This window comes from Lepisosteus platostomus, chromosome 2 (assembly GCF_059453375.1).
Source record: "Lepisosteus platostomus isolate fLepPlt1 chromosome 2, fLepPlt1.hap1, whole genome shotgun sequence".
Taxonomy (NCBI): Eukaryota; Metazoa; Chordata; class Actinopteri; order Semionotiformes; family Lepisosteidae; genus Lepisosteus; species Lepisosteus platostomus.
In genome coordinates, this window is record NC_142612.1 from 64,677,353 (window position 1) to 64,700,767 (window position 23,415).

The 23,415-nt window shown below is 37.3% G+C and overlaps 1 protein-coding gene and 1 long non-coding RNA gene across 2 annotated transcripts in view; one reads left to right on the plus strand and one right to left on the minus strand.

Moving 5' to 3' along the window:
• Positions 1-4,109: 4,109 nt before the first annotated feature.
• The window catches only part of pid1 (phosphotyrosine interaction domain containing 1), a 33,908-nt gene continuing 14,602 nt past the window's right edge, over positions 4,110-23,415 (minus strand). Inside the window, exons 2-3 of the mRNA XM_088613042.1 lie at positions 21,814-21,960; positions 4,110-7,434 (exon numbers count right to left, since the gene is read on the minus strand). Of these exons, the coding sequence (XP_088469168.1) occupies positions 6,958-7,434; positions 21,814-21,960 (624 nt within the window). The 3' untranslated portion in view covers positions 4,110-6,957. The remainder of the gene's footprint in view (positions 7,435-21,813; positions 21,961-23,415) is intronic.
• On the plus strand, positions 12,923-18,519 carry LOC148676787 (uncharacterized). Its single transcript, XR_015928532.1, has 3 exons — positions 12,923-13,077; positions 16,995-17,177; positions 18,362-18,519. It is a non-coding gene; the product is annotated as an uncharacterized LOC148676787 (long non-coding RNA).

Below are 23,415 nucleotides of genomic sequence, written 5' to 3' on the forward strand. Positions count from 1 at the left end.
TTTAAAGTGTCCTGTCTGCTTCTGATCACAAATGAAAAGCTGCATGACATTTCTTCAAGGATTTGACATATTGGGATGTGAAACAAACTAGTTCCAAGTTATCCTGCATCTCAATAAAGCATAGACAAGAACATTACATTATCTTTTTCAAGCAAGATATCACTCTTTTTAAAATGCATTGAAATATAAATAGCTGGTGGATATTACAACAATTACAGAGCTTTCAGGAAAAGATCGATCATTTCATTTATTTTATCAAGGAGCCATTTTCTCAATCTCATTTTTATACCCATTGTCAGATGGTGGTTTTGCAGATCGAATGATTTGCAGCACACTTCAGTCACAGTGGGCCTTGACCACCTCATTCTCCAAATCTGAAGACCTGTTTTGTGTTGTTCTGTTGTCAAGGGGGAACTGCAGCTTCTTGATGTAGATGGAGAACATCTCAAACTTTGGTTTTACATGGCAAAAAATATCAGTTTTCAACACTTTAAAGGTTCAAAACATTAATATTTTCCCATTGATAAGATTTATTTGCAAAATAATGTATGTTTTTTCTTGAAAGCATTGTATTTGTTTATTTTTAAGGCCCACTAATTTCGAATCACACATTTCTCAATTCAGTTCTCTAACAGCCCTCATACTAGAAACTGGGGGACCAATCCCACCGAATCTCACACTTCACCAGTCATTCACTTACCGTTTGGGCTGCAAGTCCCACTCTGCTCACAAGAGTGCTAGGGAGTCATGCAGAGGATGAAGGGGTCCTCTCTGATTACAATCTACTGGCAAAGTCAAAGGCTGTTCTGCTGCCTGACTGGCTGAGGATGTTCTAGCTAATTTTGGATCTCCGAGCCATCTGAGTGGCTTTCCACAACTTGGGGAAAACTTCCCTTGTCCACTTTTAGGATTGTGATCACGTGGAACCAACTGCAATTGAGAGGAAGGACCTTCAGAAATCTCCCTTTTAAAAAATTCACATTCAATATACTGGAAAGTGTTTTACCAGAATTGTTTTTGAATAAAAAGGCTAGCCAGAATGTGTCTTGTGAAGGCAAAACCTTTCCTCTCATTATGGTCATCTCGATTGTTTAACAGATTCTGTCAATTGAGTTGGCTTTTGGACTTTCGGCAGGGCTTATTCTGAAGCCAAATTCACTTGATTCACACAGATGGCTAGACAGAGTAACATGCTCATCCACTCTCCTGTAACAAAAACCAAATTCTTCTTATTAAAAATTATCAAGTTAAATAGGAGCTAATTAATGCAGCTAATTCTATGTATGAATTAATACATTCATGATTAATGAATTTGAAAAGTGCATATTTTATCAATCATTGTAAATCTTTGAGAATAACTTTCATTGTGCAGTTAAATAAAAGTTAAATTAAATATTAAAGTAAAATTATACTAATCTATAATGCTAGCATCAACCTGACCCTGTGCAATAGGATATTATTGTGAGCTTTGCTTTGATCTACCGTGGTACAGTATGTCAAGCCCATCTGGATCTTTGTTTCACATATAGACACGCATATACAGTATAAGAAAAAGAGCTCAGTTGTTTTCTATAGTTTTGCAGCCTCCTTAATTCTAATGTTTTTACATTTTCAATTAAAACACTGAAGCTGAGGTCCTGAATCTGTCTTCTGAGCAAAAAGATTCAGAAAAATAAACGATATCACAATTATAGTTTAATTACAGTACTGTACTTGCTCCACGGGAATTTTTTTCTTTGTAAGTTCTGCAATATAACACTGACTGGAACCATGTGTCAGTCACCCTTTGTACGCAGTATGTATGGTATGTCATAAATTAGATAATGCTAATAACTAAAAAGTACCACTACACTGTTGCTGTTGCTGTTATTGTTTTCTTTATACTGTAGGTAAAATGATCTTGTGTTGTTATTGCCTTAAGAAGAACTGTAGTCTTCTCAATGAAACACCAATGTAAGGAGACTCCTTTGAATACACTGATTGCTTCTTCTAGGGACTTGCTAGCCAGTGGCAACTACTTCTCATCCTCTCTCCCTTAGCTATAACAGCATTAGCCTCAAAACCTCAAAACAATTCTCAACAGTGACCATGCTGCCTTATTATTATTATTGTCAATGAGTAACGTTTTGTTAATGATGAGGACGGAGAGAGGCCACTTGGATTCATGCTTCTTATCTGTGCTATAATTCTCATTGGGGCAATAACTGCTTACACATAATGTCATTTGTGTGTAAGGAAAAAATAGGAATAGTAATGGAAGATAAAATCACAACATCAGATTCCTATATGGAATTACAGTGCATAGTTCACAGCATTCAATATTCTGCATGCATATTGAGTTACAGTATGGGAAAGCACTCATGAACAACACAGATTTTCAGTCTGATCTTTAGATGGTCACAGTATTGCGCTACAGATCCTAAAAAGGGCAAACTTTGTAATGTAGCATGGCAGCAATACAGTTAGTCTGTTTGGTTCAGTAGCTACAGGTTTATGTTTTGTTGCATGAAATAGTAAGGGAATACTAATGAGTTTCTAAAATTTTTCTAGAGTTTTCACACTCTTTTCCAATTTATTTTACTTCCTGTGTCAGAATGTCTCAAGTTTCAGAACTTCAGACCAGTTTCATTTTGTCTACTTACCAAAGTGAAATGTTTGAAGTACGTAATGATAAAAGACAAAAAAAAAATCTTTGGACACATAACTATAACAAGGTAAAAATATTTCTTTTTTTGCCAGTGGCACAGAATTCTTTAGTAGTATTGGAGACATTTTCTTCCATTATACCTCATAGACACGTATAGCCATATACCCTGCAAGTGATAAATTCAGCATTTTTAGATTATTTTCTGTTTCCACAAAGACACCTTTAAGCATTCTACAATCAACTGTTCCAGTTGTGAGACAGACTGAAGCAATTAGGTTGTGGTCTTCCTAACTAGTCAGATTTCTCATTGCAGGCCAGATCTAGTGACGCACATTGTCACACATAGAGCCCTGGGACACTGTGGGCTGGAATACTGTCAGTGCAATACTGTGGACTCCGTGACAGCATGTACAGTATGAATAACAGGGTGTAAAAGTCTCTAAAATGGCCTACAATCATCTTTTAGGGGGCAGAATCTGTGCAAGTTCAAAACAAGAAGGCTCATCCAAATGTACTGTGCTGACAGCAGCAAATCATTTTTTAAAGGATTTTTATTAAAACTTATGCTTTGAGACTATCTGCATAAGTTAGCCCATGTGGAGTATGGTCACAACATACATAATCAAAACCATGAAGCCACAAAAATACTGTATATGAAAGCTACTTAATATTATCATTTTTAAATCAATGCCCTCATTTTTTTCCCGGTTGGCATGTAAGTTTAAGGTATTTTCTATTCTTATGAAAGTACACATTCTACAGTTGTCACATCACAAAAGCACTGCCTATGTTTGTCTCTTTTTTATCTTTGTGTTTTACTGACAGATCCCTTCTGTGCTTTCTTCCTCCTAAATGGTGCCCCTGCTGTTGCTTGGGGTACTTTTTTCCGCTCTGTGCAACACAATTCTTTAAAAAAATGTCATGAGGAACTCATATTTCAAGGGGAAGGCTGAAAATATAAAAGAAGACTTTTGAACTTCATTTTCAAAAGATATGTCGGAGACATCTGAAAGATTTTTTTAAATTCACTGTAGTATTGTGACCATCCTCCAGCCCAAGGGAAACCATGGTTTTCCAACTCATTGCTGAAAATGCAGTTTCAATGTGCATAATATTGTTAATTAATGTAAACATACTTCACCCACTTAGTGGGAAAAGCTGTATATTTTACAGTATATACAGAACTCATGTTTTTGCTAATAGTTTAGTTGGATGTTTAGTGAAGAAAACCGATATCCCTCTTAGAAGAAGCAGAGCCTTTTTTTTTCAGAATACCTGCAAGTGTGATTTTTCTGCATCTGATGTTACACAGATGTCTGATGTAACATCACCCACACTGTCCTAATTCACAGAAACAAATATACAAATCAGTAAATGTAGTATGTCATTTACGTCATTTAATATATTCTGCTTTTATTAGAGCTTACTATAATATTTCAAAAACACAAAAAACCCACAATCATTCTTGCCAAGTACTTTTATGTTTGTATTTTTATCTTTACAAATAATGTATAGAAAACACATAACAGTATGAAATATTAAAGCAAATCCAAATTTTTTTCTGAGACAGACAATAGTCTAGAACACTCCATATATTTCCTTTCTTTACACATTTATTCCAATGTATGGCTTTGCAAATTCTACCTTAATTTCCAGCACTATATCATTTTCTGTATATTCACAGTTGGCGAATAAACATTTATTTTTAATTAAAATTATAACTATACCATTTATGCTGTAATATTTGGAAACTGATACATTTTATTTACATGAGCTTATTTAATAATTTCAGAAATATTTGCTGACCATTCCCTTTTTTATCCATTTCTATTATTTTAGATACATCAAGGTAGGATCCAGCAGGTTATACAGTATATTCAGTCTATTGGTAGCTTTGTTATAGAATAATGGCAAACTTTTGTTCTGTATGAGTCTGTATCCAAATCCACACATTCATTTTAACGGTTTCATTCAGAAAGAGATTTAGAAAGTAATGAAAGAAATTTTAAATGCTCAGAAAAAAAATAGAAAACTATGGTTCCCTTAATATTCCCATACAAGGTGGTTTTATTATCACTGTACAGATTTCATATAATTGCTTTAATTTGAAATAACAAAAATGCAACTAAATGATGTTAGAAGCTTGTAATGCAAAAAAAACAACAATCTAAACTGAAAAAGGATAACGACTCTTATGGGAAGAAAAGTTCAGCATCTAACTGAAAAATTGAGAATTTTTCTCATTTTTACCATTTGATTTTTATTTCTATTTTTTTAATTTAATTTATATTTATTTCTCTCCACATTCTTTCACTCAAACTCTAACTCTTTCACTTCTCAGTTCTGCAAGCAGCACAATCATAACAACGGTGACCAAGTTTATCTAATTAAAGGGAAGCACAGCGAGAGACCATCCTGATCATGTTGAAATTTCTTACAACAGTTCACCTTCCTTGACAAAAATGCTGGTAAGACCATCATTTTTTTAAGACAAAGAAACAGTTGTTTAAACAATAGCCTGTAAAGTCATTTTCAGACATGTTCTACAATAATTCTCTTGAACCGGACTGCCCTTAAAATTCCTGGTTTCAATTTTCAGAGGGAAATTGTACAGTACCTGTCTTTCCCTGTGGCGGAGAAATAACACACTAACTGCACAGAGATCACACACCTTTCACTGTTTTGTAATCAGTACTACAGTAACTGCACACAGAGCTCATCAGGAGCTATGCCTGGTCAGGGGAAAAATATACCAATACCGATATCCTAACATAAATTTATACGCAGGGAATATGCATTCTTTGAATTCAACTTTAACACAAGTCCACGTGAAAACACCACTCCAGTGAACCAGCAGGTGTCCTGCTACTGTATGTAGCAGAGGGCTCACATAAGGAACAACTGGCAAACATGCATTTTTGGGGTTCAAGCTCATGCTGCAGCATCTGCTGTGGTGTCAGCAGGCAGTGGACGTGTCAGTATCTCGATTAGCAATCATTTAGCAGAGCAGCAGTGCCAGGAGCCAGTTAAGTGTGCGCACTGTCCTACACTAACACATCAGATGGATGGTGTCACTGTTTCAGCTACTCGATCTGCAGAACTTTTGTTTGACTAGAAATTGAACTGCCTGACACTATTAAGCGGGCTCATCGTGAAGGATGGTTCAAGTGTTTTGGATGTTTCTGATCCAAAATAAAGCACATTTCAGGTGCAGAGAACAAATGTAATTAGTCTCGCTACAAAAATACCTCCTATCTACAATTTGGGTATGCATTAGGTTAATTTTTAGACTGAAGTGAAAAAATGACGGTGCATTACTTTTGCATTGGATTTACTCTTTAATACTTTATTATATATATGTTTATTGTGAAGATTTATCTTCATCTATCCAGCCCAATCACACCTGAAATATAACCCTGGGCACTTTAATACTATAAGCAAACATCTAATAATAACTGAAAACATTCATGAAAGTTTTTGTATAACTACTGAATTATTGTTTTGGTGCATTACATTTATGTTTTAAGTTAATCTGTGCATTACAAATAATAACTGTAATGACCAGTGCTTGAGTTACTTGAACCCTACAATATATCGCAATGTGTTACAAGATCATCAAATACCACATTGTAAACTAAATGAACAACATTTACCATATCTTATTAATTAGGCACAAACCGTTTCCTTCTGTGTACTTTGATGTGTGTATTAAATTAAAGAGAAAAAACAACATTAAAAGCAAGCTTATAACAAATAATTTTGGTATGATTTACACACTAATGAAGTTGGCCTCTTGTCCTCAGGGAAAAAGGCAGTGAAAAAAGAAACACTGTCTCTTTAAACTCCTTCTGGTGTATCTTCACAGCTTTCTGGCTGAAGAATATCAGCTTTGTTGTATCGCAAAGTCTGAGGATGATTCCACAGGCTCTGTACAATAGCTTGATGGATTTCATTAGGCAAATTGGGACAAATTAGAGTCGAGGGATGAGTCTGAGTTTTTGTTAAGCTTCAGAGAAAAAGCTTACTCTCACATTTACAGTGCAGCAGCAGCTTTTGAAATAGGAATGTAATTACTTTAATGATGCAGATCTTTAGGTACTGAATCAGCCTTTTGATTTGGAAAGGCGGTCAACCCAAGAGAGTGGCAGGGATTTTCTCTTTGTTCGATTTTTTTCTTTGTCTTTTCTAATCCCCCCCCCCCCCCCCCCCACATGAATTTCATCCCCACCCCCACCCTCAAACACCCCCTCATCCTTTTCACCTCCCCGAAAGCGTTCCTGCAGTTCGGATGCTTCCTTAGCAGACTCCGTTCAGCCATCATCTGCGGCAAACTCCTGAGGAAATTCGTCCGACGAGCTGCTTTTGTGAATTCGCCCGTCGTTCTTCATGCTGTTGAAGGTCTTCCTGAAGGCCTCCATCATGGCGTGAGCCAGTTTCTTAGCCTCCAGCTTGTTCTCACACTCCACGGCGTGGCAGTCCATCTGGAACGTCAAGTCATCGTTTATTTCCCGGTAGATCCAGGCAAATATGTTGGGGCTGACGTGGTGGTCCGCGGTGCAGTAGGCGATGCGCGCCACCTGGTAGGTGTCCATGTGGACTGTGGCCTCCCCTCGGTCATCCAGGTGGTGCAGCCGGACCTGGAAGGGCCTGATCTCCAAGACGGCATTGGCTGGCCGCGTGTCTTCCTGGGCGGTTGCTCGGCGCTCCCACAGGCCAATGACAGCTGGTTCAGTGCAGCCAGACAGAAACTGAGTCCCCCTGATGGTCACCTTGCCTAAGTACGTCACCTGAAGGCACACCGGAAAGAAAAAGAATTTTTTTCATTAATTACAAATGTTCTTTTGTCTTCTTCTGGGGGGTCAACGGCACCGAGATTGATATACATCCAGCAAAACTGAAGAAATGCAACTATATTGTGCTTGTCTTATTACGCCATCTCAGCTTCCATCTTTGCTTTGTTTTTTGTGAACTTTTTTTTAAACTGTTTAATAAAACGTATCACAGAGTGCAGTACGACTGCACCATGATACATCAACATCTTTATTTTTAGATTTTCAGAAGACTGTTCATGTTTAGGGTGTTGGCGCTCAGTATTACTCAGCATCTGTAATGAAACACACGCTGAAACTCATCACGCCACAGGAAACTTGATATTCTCCCTTGGGGAGGCAGGGAAAGTCAGACCTATGGTACATCCAAAAGATACATTTTATCCCAGATTCCGTCAACTGAATTTGCTGTTTAACAGTGAGCTGTAGGTTTGTGTCTCATGTCAGGAAATGCTGGAACTTGTCAACCTGAGCCAGGAGCTAATTAAAGCTTTCAAATATGGTTACTGTAATACACACAATTAAAAACAGAGTGAAGAAAATCACATGTTTTCTGTGAGATAGGCCTTAGAACAATCTGCTCAATTTCAAAGATTAAACCAAGGACACAACTTTGATCTCCCAGAAGTGGGAGAAAAAAAACACATTCATTTTTAATGACTTAAGATTCCATTTATCTCTACCTTTTGCAGATTCCATGCAAATCATTTAAAATGCTAAAAGGGAAACAGGATTCATATCAATGGCAGGGGTCTAAATGATGGTAAATTGAGTGGTTTTGTGCTAGCATTACCTTTAATCTCCACAGAGGAGACGGAGAAATAATGTTAATCTTTGAAAAAAATTAAACACACAGGGAAATGTTTAGGCTTTCAATCATTTGCAAAATTTAAAAAGTGTGTGAAAGCGAAAAGGCAAAAAAAGAATAAATTTTTATTTAAACAGAAAAACAAATAGAATATTTCAAATTCATGGGCATGACAAATATCTCTGAAGACAATGTTTACCATGACATGAGGCAAACTTCTTTTTGTGAATGTTTTCAATGAGCAACCTGAAATATGGTTTCTAGCAGGTGTGAAAATGTAAAACTCTAGTTCACAGATCATTGTCCAGAGAACGTCCAGTGAAAGTAACTGAAGTTATTCCTGACTGTTTTACAATGAGCAACAAGGTGCCTAATCCATTCACAATCTGGTATCTCACAAACCCTTAACTGACTATTTCCTGCTCACCGTTTACTCGTAGCGTATTTTTACTGCTGCGGTCACATTACATCTCATACACGCACACCCTTATTATATGTTCTGTATCCTGAATGAATACAAAGTTTATGTACCCTGAAAAGAAGAATCATTGGGCGATGAAGGAAGCCTCCCCTTTCTAAATTTGGACAATGCCATTAAAAAACAGGAAAACCCACATGTTGCCACAGCCGTGTTGGAAAAAATTGTCTTGTTGTGGTGACTAAAACTTTAGAAAAATGTAATTTTATTGTTTGGTTTCCATTTTTCTTCCATGTTCGGTGTTAAAATGACTTTAATGGGGCACATATTTTTATCTCAAATGTATCTGGTCTATTCGGTATTGGGTGTGCAAACTGGCATTTAAGGTATCGCATGGGAAACAGTCTTTCCTTCAAGTTATTCTTCTATAAAGTTTAAATAAAGCTGACGCAACCACCAAGTTGAACCAATTTCTCAGCTGAATCTATACCACAACTGCAGCTGGCAGGCCCTCTAAAAACAAATGGAACTGCTTTGTGATTGTAGTAAACTGCCTGTGCATGTTATTCATAAAAAGAGCCCACATTTCAGGACATGCAAGTTTACATACTGTACACTATTTATTCAGTTCTTTATCTCTGCATTCCGGTTTAAAGTGGATTGAAGAAGCCTAACAAATCCAGGTACATCCAAAACGCATTTGCACAGAAGCCTATATTTCAGTGCTTATTTTATTTCATTACTTGATATTAAAGAAAAATAATAATTGATGTTTACACTGGCTTTAACCTTTTAATTTTGTTTCTGATTCGTTAGCAAAGTTAACTGGAGCTAAACTGTATTCATTCTGATCATCATACGGGTGGAGGGCGGGCCAGCTGGCCCCTACAGTAGTCATATAAATGCCAGAAGTTTTTTTTCCAATTGTTAAGAGCAAACTGTTGACATTCCAAGCCTAAGATCAGCCAAGTTTTGTCTAGTGGCAAAAACAAATCTTGGAAGCAAGAGGAAAGAGAGACTTGGCCTTGGTGCGAACGCGCTAGACATTCCACGAGCCGACTAAACAGAGGTAACCTCATTTCATCAGCACAAGCCCCAAAGAAATTCCTTTTCAAACAAAAATGTCTTCTCCAACTCAAAGCTCCTTATTGAAAAGGTGTTTTACTATAAACTTCAGAATAACATAGAGACTAAACATATTTACCCTGGTTCCCAATATCATTAGCACACCTGCAATTCCATTTATAATACACACTTTAGTTCAGTCTGTGGTGAAAAAAAATTCTGGCTTAAAAAAGTGCCATGCAGGTCAGTGGACACCTAGGAACTTGTTCTTTTTCACACTTAATGGATTTCCCTTAGACCTATTTTCAAAACCTGTAAATAACTTGTTGTATATACAAGCTTACATAAACACCTTAGGCAAACACACAGTTTGGCATGTACTGTAAGTCACAGATACACTGAAATGAATGCCTGTTTCTAACTTAAATATAGCCCCTCCAGGGTAGCCACAAAAAAAACAGGGTTTGTTTGCCACACAGCACTAGCAGTTTAACCAAGCTTTTAATAAGTAGAAGAGTACCACCTGTATTACTGTTTAAAAGCTGTGTGACTGCCAATTCAAAACTGAAGAGGTACTGTACCTAACATGACACCACTGCAGGACAACATAATTAATAAACTAACCAACTGCATGTGGTGTTTAGATAGACCTCAAGGTACCTTCAACATCCTTGGTGTCTGTTATAGTCCTGTCATTTGCAACTGAGTCTTGCTTTCAATGCAGTCATAAAGCTTTGATGTCAAGAGTCTCGGATCAGCCACAATAAGCCACCATCTTTCAAGTGTGCCCAGCACAAGATGTACAGATAAGGTTTTGAGAAAATGGCAGTTTTACAAAGCGTTTAATTAAAGGACAGATTAGGAAGCTCATAATTTTCTTTAACCTCTATCATGCTGCTTATCTTCGTCTACGTAGGTGGCTCCCAGAAAAACCGAGAACACAGGAGGAATTGAACGTCTGGTTTTACAATGCATGGGTTGGCTGTTTGAGTTGAGTCTGAGATTAAGTCTCCTGTATCTTCATCAATACATCTGCTGCAGTAGAAGCAGGCCTGTATAATTACACTCGTTGTTGTATGGAACCTTTCCAATCAATGCTTAGCTTTTGTTTTAGCTGCAAATAAAATTCACATTTTCAGACAGTACTCTAGGTTGCCAGGTTTACAGAATTCTTCAGCAGCAAAATTACTAAACCTAAAGTGTCAAAAGGTTATGCTTTGCACTGTAACCCAACGTCCTAGAGTGTCTCTTTTATGCTTTTTTGTTGGTTTAGAGTCTTGATTCAGTCAGAGATCACTGAATAAACTTGGATTATGCCACTTTGTGCTTGTTTAGATAAGGCTTCAGACACGTAAATAAAAAGTTGAAGCTGATGAAGCATGTTTGAGTATCTGCTGATATTCAAATGATGCGTTCAATACAAAACATCCAGCTCATCTGCGTAGGACTGTTTTTTTAGTCCTTGTGAAACAAAGACTTACCTCCAAAGCAATTAGTACAGAATAGTATAATAGTATAAAATGGTACAGAAAAGAAAAACATACAGTGTGCTGCACATCATGAAAAACAACAACTAGTCAGAAAATAGATATCCTAGAGGACAGTGCCAGGGATTCCACAAACAGTACACCTTTTTAAAAAATCTGCTTTTTCAATTGGTTCAAATGGGAAAGAACGCCCACGCTGCGAATCCTCACGACCTTAGAGGCAGTAGTAAAATGTTTTTTTAGTGTTCTCTGGTAAAATACAACAGTTTTATAAAGAAAATAATTTTTATTGTTTACGTTGTAAGAGAAGAGATTTAAATGGAGAACAGAAGCGCTGAGCTCATTGTTGGCGTGGAAACGAAGAAGTCCAAACAGATGACCACATAACTAGATGAGCTGGCAGAAAGGAAAAGCAGGCAAACATGCACATGCCAAAAATCTAAATGCAAAAATATTAATCCTGGTAGCTTATCTCGAAGAAGCCACAGTACCCTCTGGGTTTGCCTTGGAGAAACAGCTGTGCTTGAAGATACAGCGCTATGGACAAGATGGCCAGACAGCATTTAATGTTTTCTATACTCCGATACAATTACCAAGGTTTTACGTGAAAAAACAGACGTAAGATTCTTATCATCAGATAAAAAAGAAAATTACAATGTGATATCCACTCATGAAAAAATACTATCCAAGTAGCCACCAATACTGTGCATCTTATTTTAAATGCTATAATGGGAAAGTACTCTGGGTGAATACTGGTGAGGTTTCAGATCTGTGTGGTATTGACATTTTGCACATTGAAGAAAAGAGATGAGGATTTAACACAGACAGAACAGGAAATACCAGTAATTTCTTGTCGCTCTAAAATATGTTATTTACTCTGAAAAAGTCTGTCCTCTTCCGAGATTGTGAGTGCATCCAAGTTGGAATGCCAAAGAGCTGGAAGAAATAGTAATGTTGTGATGCAAGACCTGTATTTTCCACGCAGGACTAGCCGCACACACCCGACAAAAACCTGAGGGATGGAACAAGCCCTCCTGCTTTAAGGGTGTCTTCTGTTTGAATGCCTAAACACCAAATGATGATCTACTGTATCTTATAAAACAGCACTATTTCTGCAGAATGCCTTACACATGCTGCGCAACAGCCTCTGTGCTGGGAACTATTTGGCAAGCAAATAAAAACTGAAAAGACTTTGTCCCTGTAAATACACAGAACACAAGTTTTCTTTTCCCAACCAAAGGGGTGTTTTCAAACAAATCAGACGAAATGGTTTCCTCATTTATTTTCCATCCAAGATCTCTGCTATACAGTAAGGTGGTTAATGATGTTGGAGAGAAATAAATGCTCAAAAAAGCATTTTTTGCTTTGCTTCATGACATTTTTTTGAAGCTCTCCTAATGGTGGTCATTCTGAACCAGCCTGTACAGTAGCTCTTTATTTGTTGAAGTCTTTCAGGAAACCCACTTGAGAAGAACTCTCTTTCTCAGGAGCAAGCGTTCAGCTTCATTTAACCCACTTCATGCAAAATGAGTTTGCAGATTACCACATGCCCCACAGCAACGTACTCGAAGTAGGAGGCAGGGCTCTCTTTTTATTTAGAGGTCTTATTTCCGTACTTTAAAACAGTGACACAAAAAACATTCACACCGCATACTTCTAAGACAGGTTTTGGTTATTGCAACAACAATAGAAAAATGCTCTTCCATTATTTTGTACACTGCTTGAAAGCCAGCAGTGTACACATAATCTCAGTGACTGCTCCTCCTCACCTCATGGTTAAAACGTTTTCTTCCAACGACTTTATGGGGCCCATGAAAACTGTGGTAAGGAAATGTGATGCGTTTTATGTTGATGCGATAGAAAACATAGATTCATGAATATTGATTCATCTTGATGGCTAGATGGGAGGTTTTCTGTAATTATTCTTATCATTAATTGACTGCAGACGTTTTACAAAATTTTTATTTGTGAACAGACAAAATGCTAGAATAAAGAGCTTCATTAATCAGCTTGAGACACACGCAATTTTGCAATCTGCTGTATTCAATGATTATTACGATGCACAATATAAATGGCAGAAACATGAGTATCATTGAAAGTGACAAAAATCAATAATTATTGAATATTTATTAAAGTAACTATTTATTGGATAATACAAACTGTGGCACTATCACACATGTATGTGGGCTCATATACAGTATATCACTTCATTAGCCATATACAATTACTTGCATTAGGAATTTGTCAGATGCAATTATAATGGTTTTCACAGACTTACAACGAATAAGGAGTATTTAGAAATTCCTGGGTTTTTAGGAATTCATTCTTACAAACACTATAAAAAACCTATAAAATTATTCACCACAGAAAATTTTTTTTAGTTAGCCTGTTCAACTCAACTGTTACAGATACAGTATCTTTGTGTATAAGGTAAAAGTGTAAAGCATTCATGTTGGGTGAAATGCATCACTATTAAGAAAAAATGTTTCTTAAGATGAAGAAATGTTGTTTCAGAGAAACACTTTAATGCAATCTCATGGCTAAAGACCCACATGTGTTTCGCAACCATATGGCCACCATTAAAGGAATCTGAAATTTACAGGACACCGCGGTATAAAATGGTGAAAAACAGGAAGAGCAGGAAAACACTAATACCTGTAATCTAACAGAGATTTCATCCTTGCAGTTCAGACAGATGATATCATTAGAGAGCTCTTTGGTTAGCGGTAAATATGGTTAAATAGGCAAAAACCAATAAAGACCAGCAATTAAATCCTTTAAAAAAATATTTTACTTGAGAGAAACTCTATACGAGGCTTATTTTTACACATGGAAAATCAGAGACGTTACCATCATAATACTCTTGTGGTCTTCACCCCCAGCTGTGCAAAGAAAAATATGTCTTTGGTTGATAATACCTTCTGGCATCTGGTTCCTCAATCAGCCTAAAGCAACTGCGCCCAGTCCGGCAGAATGAAATACACGTTGGCTGCCAGTGAAAAATGACCCCTAGTGCGTCAGTGAACTTGGAATTCTGACACAGCCGATCAATTCCATTAAACTAGATGGATTTATATGGATTTTTCTGAAATGCGTAAGCCTATGTTAAACAGAGGCCTTGACCACCAGGGGGACATCAGGAAAATGGTATTCCAGTGACTTTCCAGTGCTGCATTCTGCGGCATGATGGAGAAACCAGGGCATAGCACCGGTACGTCGTTTGGCTCTCGCCTGCTCTTTGAAGTTGCCCTGGAGAGAATCTGAGAGTCAAGGCTGCAATATACTCCCTGTTGCCATGTTAGCTTCCATGCGTGCACTGTGGTCATGCTGAAAGACAGTGCTTGTATGAAAAACTCTCGCGTTCCTCTTAAGGGGTCATAAAATCCAGAGCCCTGTGCCTCAGGCTACCCAATTTCCAATGTCAAGCCCAATTTTCAGTGAGGGCTGCTTATGCAATCACCTGAGCCACATATCGCAGACTAATGCCTCAGACCTGACAGGAACAAGATAAAATACTCACGCAGCACAGGGTGTCAGCAACAAACAGAGAGGGAGGAAAAACACGATTCACTACAATACAGCAATATACAGTACAATACCATTGATTATTGTTCACTTTGTGCAGAATGTAATCCGAGTCAATAAAACAGATATAAAGTATAATATCTGGGGATGTCAAGTCATAGTTTGCATTGCACAGAGCCTCTCACATCGTTTTTGACGTGACTGTACATTATTTACAAAGATGTTTAACAAAAAAACCAGAATACTGCTGACATGGGATTCTCTGGAAATAAATTCTTCTCTTTTTAGTAAATGTGAGATAACTATGATCCTGCTCATTGGTTTTCTCTGATTAATACTAGCATAGATTTATTATTGGAGCACAATAATTCACTGTTAGAGCAAGGTGGCTTTCATTGACGAGAAAAAAAATCCTTGTGTTTATACACAGTCACAACAAGTACATAGAGAGCCTAAATATAAGGCTGTTTGTGAGGCAGCTTTTAGGCTCAGGGCTGCTTTACAAGTTTGCTGTGCAGTCTAAAAAACAGGTCAGACCATTCTAGTCAAAACTGAGACTTTATTTACTAAATAGATGCACAGCTGTTTTATGTAACAGATATTACAGGATAAATTGTTTTGGTTCAACTCCAATATATGTGCAAGCTGCTCTCCATCAATTCTGGAGCCAAATTGGTATGAACTGGTAATTTTGCTAAAATCATCAGGATGTTTACACAGATTAGCCTAGTAAAAGAAATGGTTCTATACAGGAGAAATAAATGGAATAAATAAATAAGTAATTTTATAAATAAATGATGACAAGTATGTATAAAATCTCCTCAAGACCTTCACAAAAAAACATGTGATCCTCATCATACTGGTACTGTATGTTAGCATCTAGGAAGCACTCAGACAATGGATTGCTTTAACTTGTACTGGAACAAGCTTAGAAATACCATTATGTCCTTTTGCAACTCAGCAGGTAATGCTGTAACCAATATTACAGTGCATACCCGTAAAGACTGTAAGGCTGATCTCTTTCTGAAAACGGAACTCAGTGACATTAAACCTGAACCATTTTCGGAATGTAGCAGCAAGGTGTCAATAACATTCCTAGCTATGAATGGTTCTGAAGCACATTCCTATCCCTTAACTTCAATTACCCAAAAAGCACTACTGCATAACCTGCAAATGCTTTGTACACCATCTATGCATTTAAAGTGAAGTTTTGAGCATTTTTTTCACCTGATGAACAAGGGGGAGGAAATGCCAACAGTGTTCTTGGAACATAACCACATGTGTTACAGGGTTGTTAGCCATAACTTTCTCTTTAATTACTCCTGAGAGCAGACAAATTGCCCCCAGAATGCAGTTCTGTAGGTGCCGTCAAACTGATTTCTTTCAATCTACAATGAAAGCATTTATTGCTATAGAACAGAACAGTCATATGCATAGCAGCCACAAGGGGCACCACTTAAACATAACATGGCAGTGTTTTGCCATTAATATGAAACCTCTGTTGCAAGGGTATGTTTTTTTTTTTGTAGCAAATATGAGTGAAACCACATAAAAAGCTACAGTACTCTCTGGGTAAAACTGAAAGTTCAACTAGTGTAAAACATCAATTTAAATAATGTACTGTAGTAAGCCTTCATTACAGTGTTTTCACCCCTTCACTTTCTCACAGCAAATGGGTGAAAAATGCTTCATTTCAGATTTTAATGTTTGTAGCACAATACAATGGTTTTATGAGCTCGTTTAGGGTGACATCAGTCCAAAAGAAGAAAAGTACTTTTCAAGTGCATGTTTTAGTGACTGTTTTTAATTTCAGAAATCTGTTATATTAACATATCAAATAGATTAATGTAGAACATACTGTATAGGAGCATTCAAAGAGCTAGTCAAATAGCTTTAGCTACTTGTACAATTCTGAACAATAACAATTTTGTCATCGTTCAAGTTAGGAAACCTGCATAATGGGAAACACAGTGATGCTTAATGCTTGATGGGCTTGTGTTCTTGCTGCCTGTACCCGTAAAACAGGCAACCAGCAGCCCTCTCACTCTCCTGTCCACGTGTCATCAACGGCTTTTTTTCTTCTAGACTTTGCTTTTTCTCTCTCGGGCAGCCAAGCAATGCAGAAACCTTTGTTGTTTCATTCTTTCTATTGGTATTATTATTACCGTATATTTCAAGTTTATTTATTTTCTTTTCTCTTCATTATCTGTTTCAGATGCCCATTCCATCCTCTTATCTCCAAATGGATGCTATAATGAAGCCTTTTTTTAACAAACAGTCCAGATACATACTGTACAGTATACATCAAAAATGCTTCTGTGCTACAGGGCCACGGAAATGGTAATGCAATCCTGTCACAGTCTGTTAAGAACGGGTTTTCAGATATTAGACTTGACAGGTAAGGCTTTATTACACATAATTCTTCTTCTTTCTATAACTCAATGCACATTTCACGGTCATCATAACGCTAAGAAAATATTTAGAGACTTAGCAAATACTTGTACTTTTGTTCTCACAATTTTATCTTTTCTTTTTTATAGCTAGACACACTCAGTTTCCAGAGCATATTGTACTGTATGTGCAAGACATTTTGTCACTAAGCATTCCCTCAGTTACTATTGTTTAGACTTCACATATTTACAGTATATAAAGTAAGGGGTGTCTATCTGGAATAATTTAGCAAACGTTAGTAAAAATGTCTGTGCTTTTTCTTCACTTCGATACGTGTAAATTCTTTCGTTGCGCAGGATCAAAAAATAAGAGTGACAGACTAAATGACTTTAACAAGGATTGCGGTTTATATAACAAACCTACTTATTCTTCATAGAGAAAAAAAACCTTTCTGTGACCTGGGCAGTCAATATGATTAATATGTCTTTGCTGAATCTGCACTTAACAAGAAACATCTTGAAGTCCATATAAGTCCATGCATTTGCCATACCATCTGTTTTGCCAAGTTCTGTCTGGCCTTTTGAAGTTATGGATTAACTGCACGCACATATAAAAACAGAAAAGGATAAATCACCCATGTTTCAAAGACAGAGTGATGTGTCTAAACAGAAAATTTAGAAAAAACACAAGCTGACAGAATTCCTTCAGGACACTGGGCTGTTTTTCTAAAGAGCAGCCCTATGCCCAATGTATTCTCAAGACAGATTTTTTAACTTTAACAGCTTAATTATTATTTTTGTACCATGTTCTGTCAAGCATAGCACATTAAAGGGTTGCATAATGGTGTGGAAGAGTTATTAATTTCAATGAAAAAAGTGAAGCATGCTCCCTTTTCCTGTGACTTCCCAGAAGTAGCGTGTTTCTCAAAACTGAAGTAATATTTTATTTGGGGAAATGACCACAAATCACCTGCTCTTTCTCTCCAAGTTCCTCCCACAAAATGAACAAGAGTCTCTTACGAGGTGCAAGATTCCCCAGTTAACAGGAGAGTTCAAGAAACAAATAGGTGTTCTATTCCCATGACTGTAGTCGTCAGCCCTACCCTACCCGGCTCTCTTCACTGTGGTAACCATGGCAACAGCGCTAAGCACTGCACAGTTCAGTCATTGCATAATCAGCAATGTCTTTCAGATGGGAGCAGCCTGATTAGAGATGGACGGCCATCTGCTTGCATTCACTTTGGTGCCATCGCGCCTTCTCCACCGCAAGGAATACTGGAAGAGCACACAACTTCTCTGGGGACCACACGCTATGTAAAGATACACCATACTGCTTGATTAAAAGATATTGTCTAAAAACCATGCTCTTCTATTCTTATATTCTTTCGGATCTTTTAATGGAAAGCTAGCAAGGGTTATGTCTCTGTTTTACTGTTGAGCTGAAACTGATTGTGAAGTGGCAAATTTGAAATTAAGGTCCCAATGAAAAGAGGATGAATAAGTATCAGTAACTCAGTTAAAGTTAAGCAATTAAAACCATCTTATTTACAGAAATTGTATTTTTTGTTTTACATGTTGTATTGTATTTTTCTTTAGATTTTTCCTGCACAGTGCCTTATCAAAGCACTGTATTTATCTCTAAATGTTTACATTGATTTTCCAGGATAATATCAAAACAAGCAAATGTGTCAGTAAGGTGCTCCACAGAAAACAGTATTGCAGTATTGTGGCTAATCCAGACAAGCCTAATTCAGATTCTAAAAGTCTCTTAATTTGGGAACACATGGAGTGCTCCCTAGACCACAAAACTGCTTTAAACCAGTGTTTTAGATTTAAAAGTGTGCAGTCTAAGCTGCCTTTTCATCGGTCTCATTTGTTTTGGCAGAGACGACCGAAGGAAATAGTACAAAAAAGTATTAACCATTTCTTTCCATCTTTTTGCAGTCAAAATAAATATTAGAAGTCTGGAAATATTTAACATCTCTGCACCAATGTAGAGAAAGCACAATGAGCGAAATAGATCAGTAGTCAGGCAGAATCAAACCCTTATTGTTTTTACAAGCAAAAACATACAAGTGTCACCATTTCTTATCATTTAGCTGTTAAATACAGCCCTAAAGCCATGTTCTACATTTCTTTAAATCAGCCCCTCCCCCTTAAAATAAAAGCCATTGAAAATGCTTTGGAAAAAAAAACAGCCTTCCCAATGGGTTTTCTTGTATAAATGGATGTAGCAGTAACCATGGAAACACAGACTGGATTTTACCACTGCCTTGAAATAACTGAACTTTCTACAGACATTCTATACCTGCTACAGCATAGAGGCTCATAATCAACTGAAATGATAAAACTGGTAGAACAATCAAGGGTTTACTGGAACACAAGAGATGCAGATAAATGTAAATTACAATGTTATAAAATACAGTTTATACATACTGTACACACACTGATACTTATACTTATACATACTGATCCAGACACATGAAATGTCACACTGTAAATGAACCAAGATTATCTACTAATTTATTAAGTAAATGAAACATGCCAAAAAACATATTTACATATTGTCAACAATATTGTTTAATGAATCCATCCACAAAAATTGCAAGCTAAGAAAGTATAGACCATAAGGTCAAATGCTACAGTATATGTGTAAAGCTAAACATAACCGAGCCCTATATCTTAAATTGCTAGGATCAATATGTGTTTCTTAAGCTCAGAAGAGGCAACAATGACAAAAGCATACTCATACAGTTTAATTATTGAACAGCTGAGTGTCAATACTAATGTCTACCACACCAACATACCAAAGCAAAAAGATAAGGTCCATACCAGAGCCAGAGCTCATCCTGGTTTCTGTAGTGTAAAGTGGACCAGAGAGCATGTGGCTCCACCCCTGGATAGGACACTGGCTCTTCGAAAGACTGACCCCACCCCAGCAAGGCTGGTCCCCACTTATACTGCTGGAGAAACTAGGGGGTAAAGTACCTCACTCAGGTGTACAGCAGTGGCTCTGCAGCAGGGACTTGAACCCACAACCTGTCATTGATGAGTCCACAATGAGTCCAAAGGCTTACCCACTACGTTATGCTGCGCTGTCATAAATGAGTCATTTTAGCTGTATTAATTATCTGATGCCCTTATCCAAGAACCACAGGACTGGAGAAAAGAGGGGTGCTAAGAGTGATAAGAGTGATGTCTCACCGTTATCAAAAGCAATGATAATGAGAGACCGCATAAGGCTCGTCCAATAAACCTGTTACACATGAAACCAGTCAATGCAAGAAGCTGTTTTGTAAAGGTTACTTGCAGTAATTAAGACTAGCTTTGAAGGAAAGGTTAACAGGCACCATTTGAGCTAAGCTAACGTGATGTTAACTGCTGAACAGAATAGTGGCAGCTAAGATTTGGACAAGCATCTTGAAGATGAACAGAAAATAAGACAGAATACAATGTGCTCTCCCTGTCTAATTGGCAACACATAACATACAGTATGATACTAAATGGAGTTCTTAAATGTACTGTACTTTTAGTCCTCCTGATCACAACTGTCACCATGAAGTTTCAGAAACATGTGCTTGGCAAAATGCAGTGAAGGGAAATTTTGACTCTGTAATGTAAGCACTTGCAGAATGCAGCCGTTTTATATGAAGTCATTTTGAAACAGATTTAGAAGCATTTGTGATTTTCTTTTCCTTCTACACGGCCTTAGGAGGCACCTTTATCTGTCTCTTTCACTTAGGCGTCCAAGACTAAGGAGTAATTAAGTTTGACTAGACGAGGACTTGGAGCAAATATTACTGTCTGCTGCAAGGCAGTCAGAAGACTGATGGGGAGTGTACTCATGGGCTTCACAAGTGTCTTAAAGAAGCAAGCGTGACAGACTGTGATCTGACAGGACTTCGTTATCATTACGAATCTTCTTCAGCAGTGCACATGGCAGGATGTGCAGGAAATAATGACAGGAGGGCCCACTGATTTGTTTGGAGAGCAGCTAAAAATCCAGCAGCACAAATAACAAAACATCAAATTTTAATTCTTGAGCTGTGCCTGAACAAAAACACATTGTTGGACAAAGCATGAAACCAAGAAAAGTACAAAGCGTAGTCTGCTGTGTCAAAAACAGGAGAGTATAAGTTACTTATTTGTATCTTAGAGATATAAATGGACTTATAAAGGACAGGACTGTCCAGTCCCAGTACTGGAGGGCAGGTATGTCTGCAGGGTTTCAGGTCTCTTTACAGAACCAGCACCTGAGGAGCTGGGAGAACTGTTTGGTCCATATAAGTAACTTACAGCTGTATCTTGTTATGAGCTGAGCTTGGCATTAAAACCTGTGCACTCCATGGGCATGCAGGAACAGGATAGGCCTTTTTGTGCACTTAAGGATATATTATATGGATGGAAAACAGCATCTGTATTCTGTGCAGCCTATGATGTAGCTTAATTACCCATACCACTCAGCAATCAGTCATAAAAAATATTAGAAATAAGTGGATAAACAGACAAAATTGACATTTTTTACAGAATTCTAGTGTCCTTTGGTTTTAATTTAAATTCTGCTTATAAATGCAACAGTCCACATCCTCTCCAACACAAAATAAGTGAGTGAAGGTGCTGATGTTGCGTGGTGTTGCTCACTACCTTGTAGCCAGTGTGGGTCCGGTTCTTCATTAAGGGTGTGGTAGAACAGAGTTCAATGGCTTCTGGTTCATGGAATATAACTGTAGGCAGTGGCTCCTTCTTCAGTGTTAGAACATTGAGCTTGGTCTTCAGCATTGTCTGGAAGTGCTGAAACCAAGGAGAGAATACAAAGATTTAATTCAATTATATACTGTATGTATATGTGTACATATATACTATGCATGCATAAATAATATAATAATTTCATTAATTAATAAGAAATGCTATGATTAGTGAATAACTGGGATTCAGATTATACATTACTCTGTAAAACTGTTAGACTTTGTAGACACAATCAGGAAGTTAAATATTATGAATATTGACAACTTATTAAATGTATGTACTTTTATATTATTCTATCAGTTTTGACTGTTATATAAGTTGGAAAAAATCCAGCTTTTAGCTCATAGGTCTTTAATTCACATAGATCAGTATGTTCAAAAACCTGATCACAACGTCTCATAGTGAAGTACACACAAGCAGATGTGAAAAGCAGCACAACTTTGAAGTGCTGAAGTAGCTGATTCATCACATTAAATATCGCATCTAATTGACTCATAACCGTGTGTTCTATATCGTTTTCATCACATCACATCACATCAATAAAGCCAACAGGCTACAAAATACTGATCTAGCAGGATTAACTGTTAGTTTAAAGCAAAATGAATTGAACATTGAAAGAAGGTCACAACTTTCTTTCATAAAGGAGGAAAAGGATTAGGTTAAAAGAGCAGAATAATGCAAAATGTCTAAGACTTCGGTTCTGCAGTGTACAGTATGTCTAAGATTGCATAAAGAATCCTGTACAATCCTCATCTAATGGTTTAGTAGACGCACAGAATGACACTGTATAAAACCTGTTTTACACATACTGTACCTTGCAAAAGCTTACAACACTTTCCATCGAAACCTTTTGAACCGCACCAGTGTTTTCCACAGTGTAAACTGGAAATCCTATAGTTTGACAGCAATTAGGAAAATCCCTACTTCTCCACCCTTCACCCAAACGGATTTCACCCTGGGACCCCAAATTCAAGCCTTGGGAGGCAGTTCAGGACCTGCCACATGTGAGCTCTCCAAAAGTGTTATTAAAGGACAGAAGATACTTCAAAAATTAGAGAAAATTACAAGCATCTCACTTTCCACCCAGTCTTCCACATCCTTACAACTGTGTTTGTGGCCTTCAGCCGGGTCTGTGTTATGTCTCGCAATATTCCACACTCCAGTGCATATGTTAGATTTAGATCACCATGAGTCCTCTCCTTTGGGTTCTACAAATGCTGGTTGGAATAATCAACAGGAAATCTACTCCAGGTGGAGTTACATAATACTTGGTTTCCCCATTCTTCAGAACTGCAGATAGTACATACAGTAAGCATTCCATTTTGCAATGCTGACCTAAAAATATTTTTTCCATATAATCAATATGTTTACTAAAATACCTCAGTGCTACTTAACATTACTTAGGTTCCAAAAGTGCTCTGACTATTCTTAAACATCTTGGAATGGTATTTGCTTTTCATGTAACGAAATGCTGAGTATTTGCTGACGAAGAGAACCATG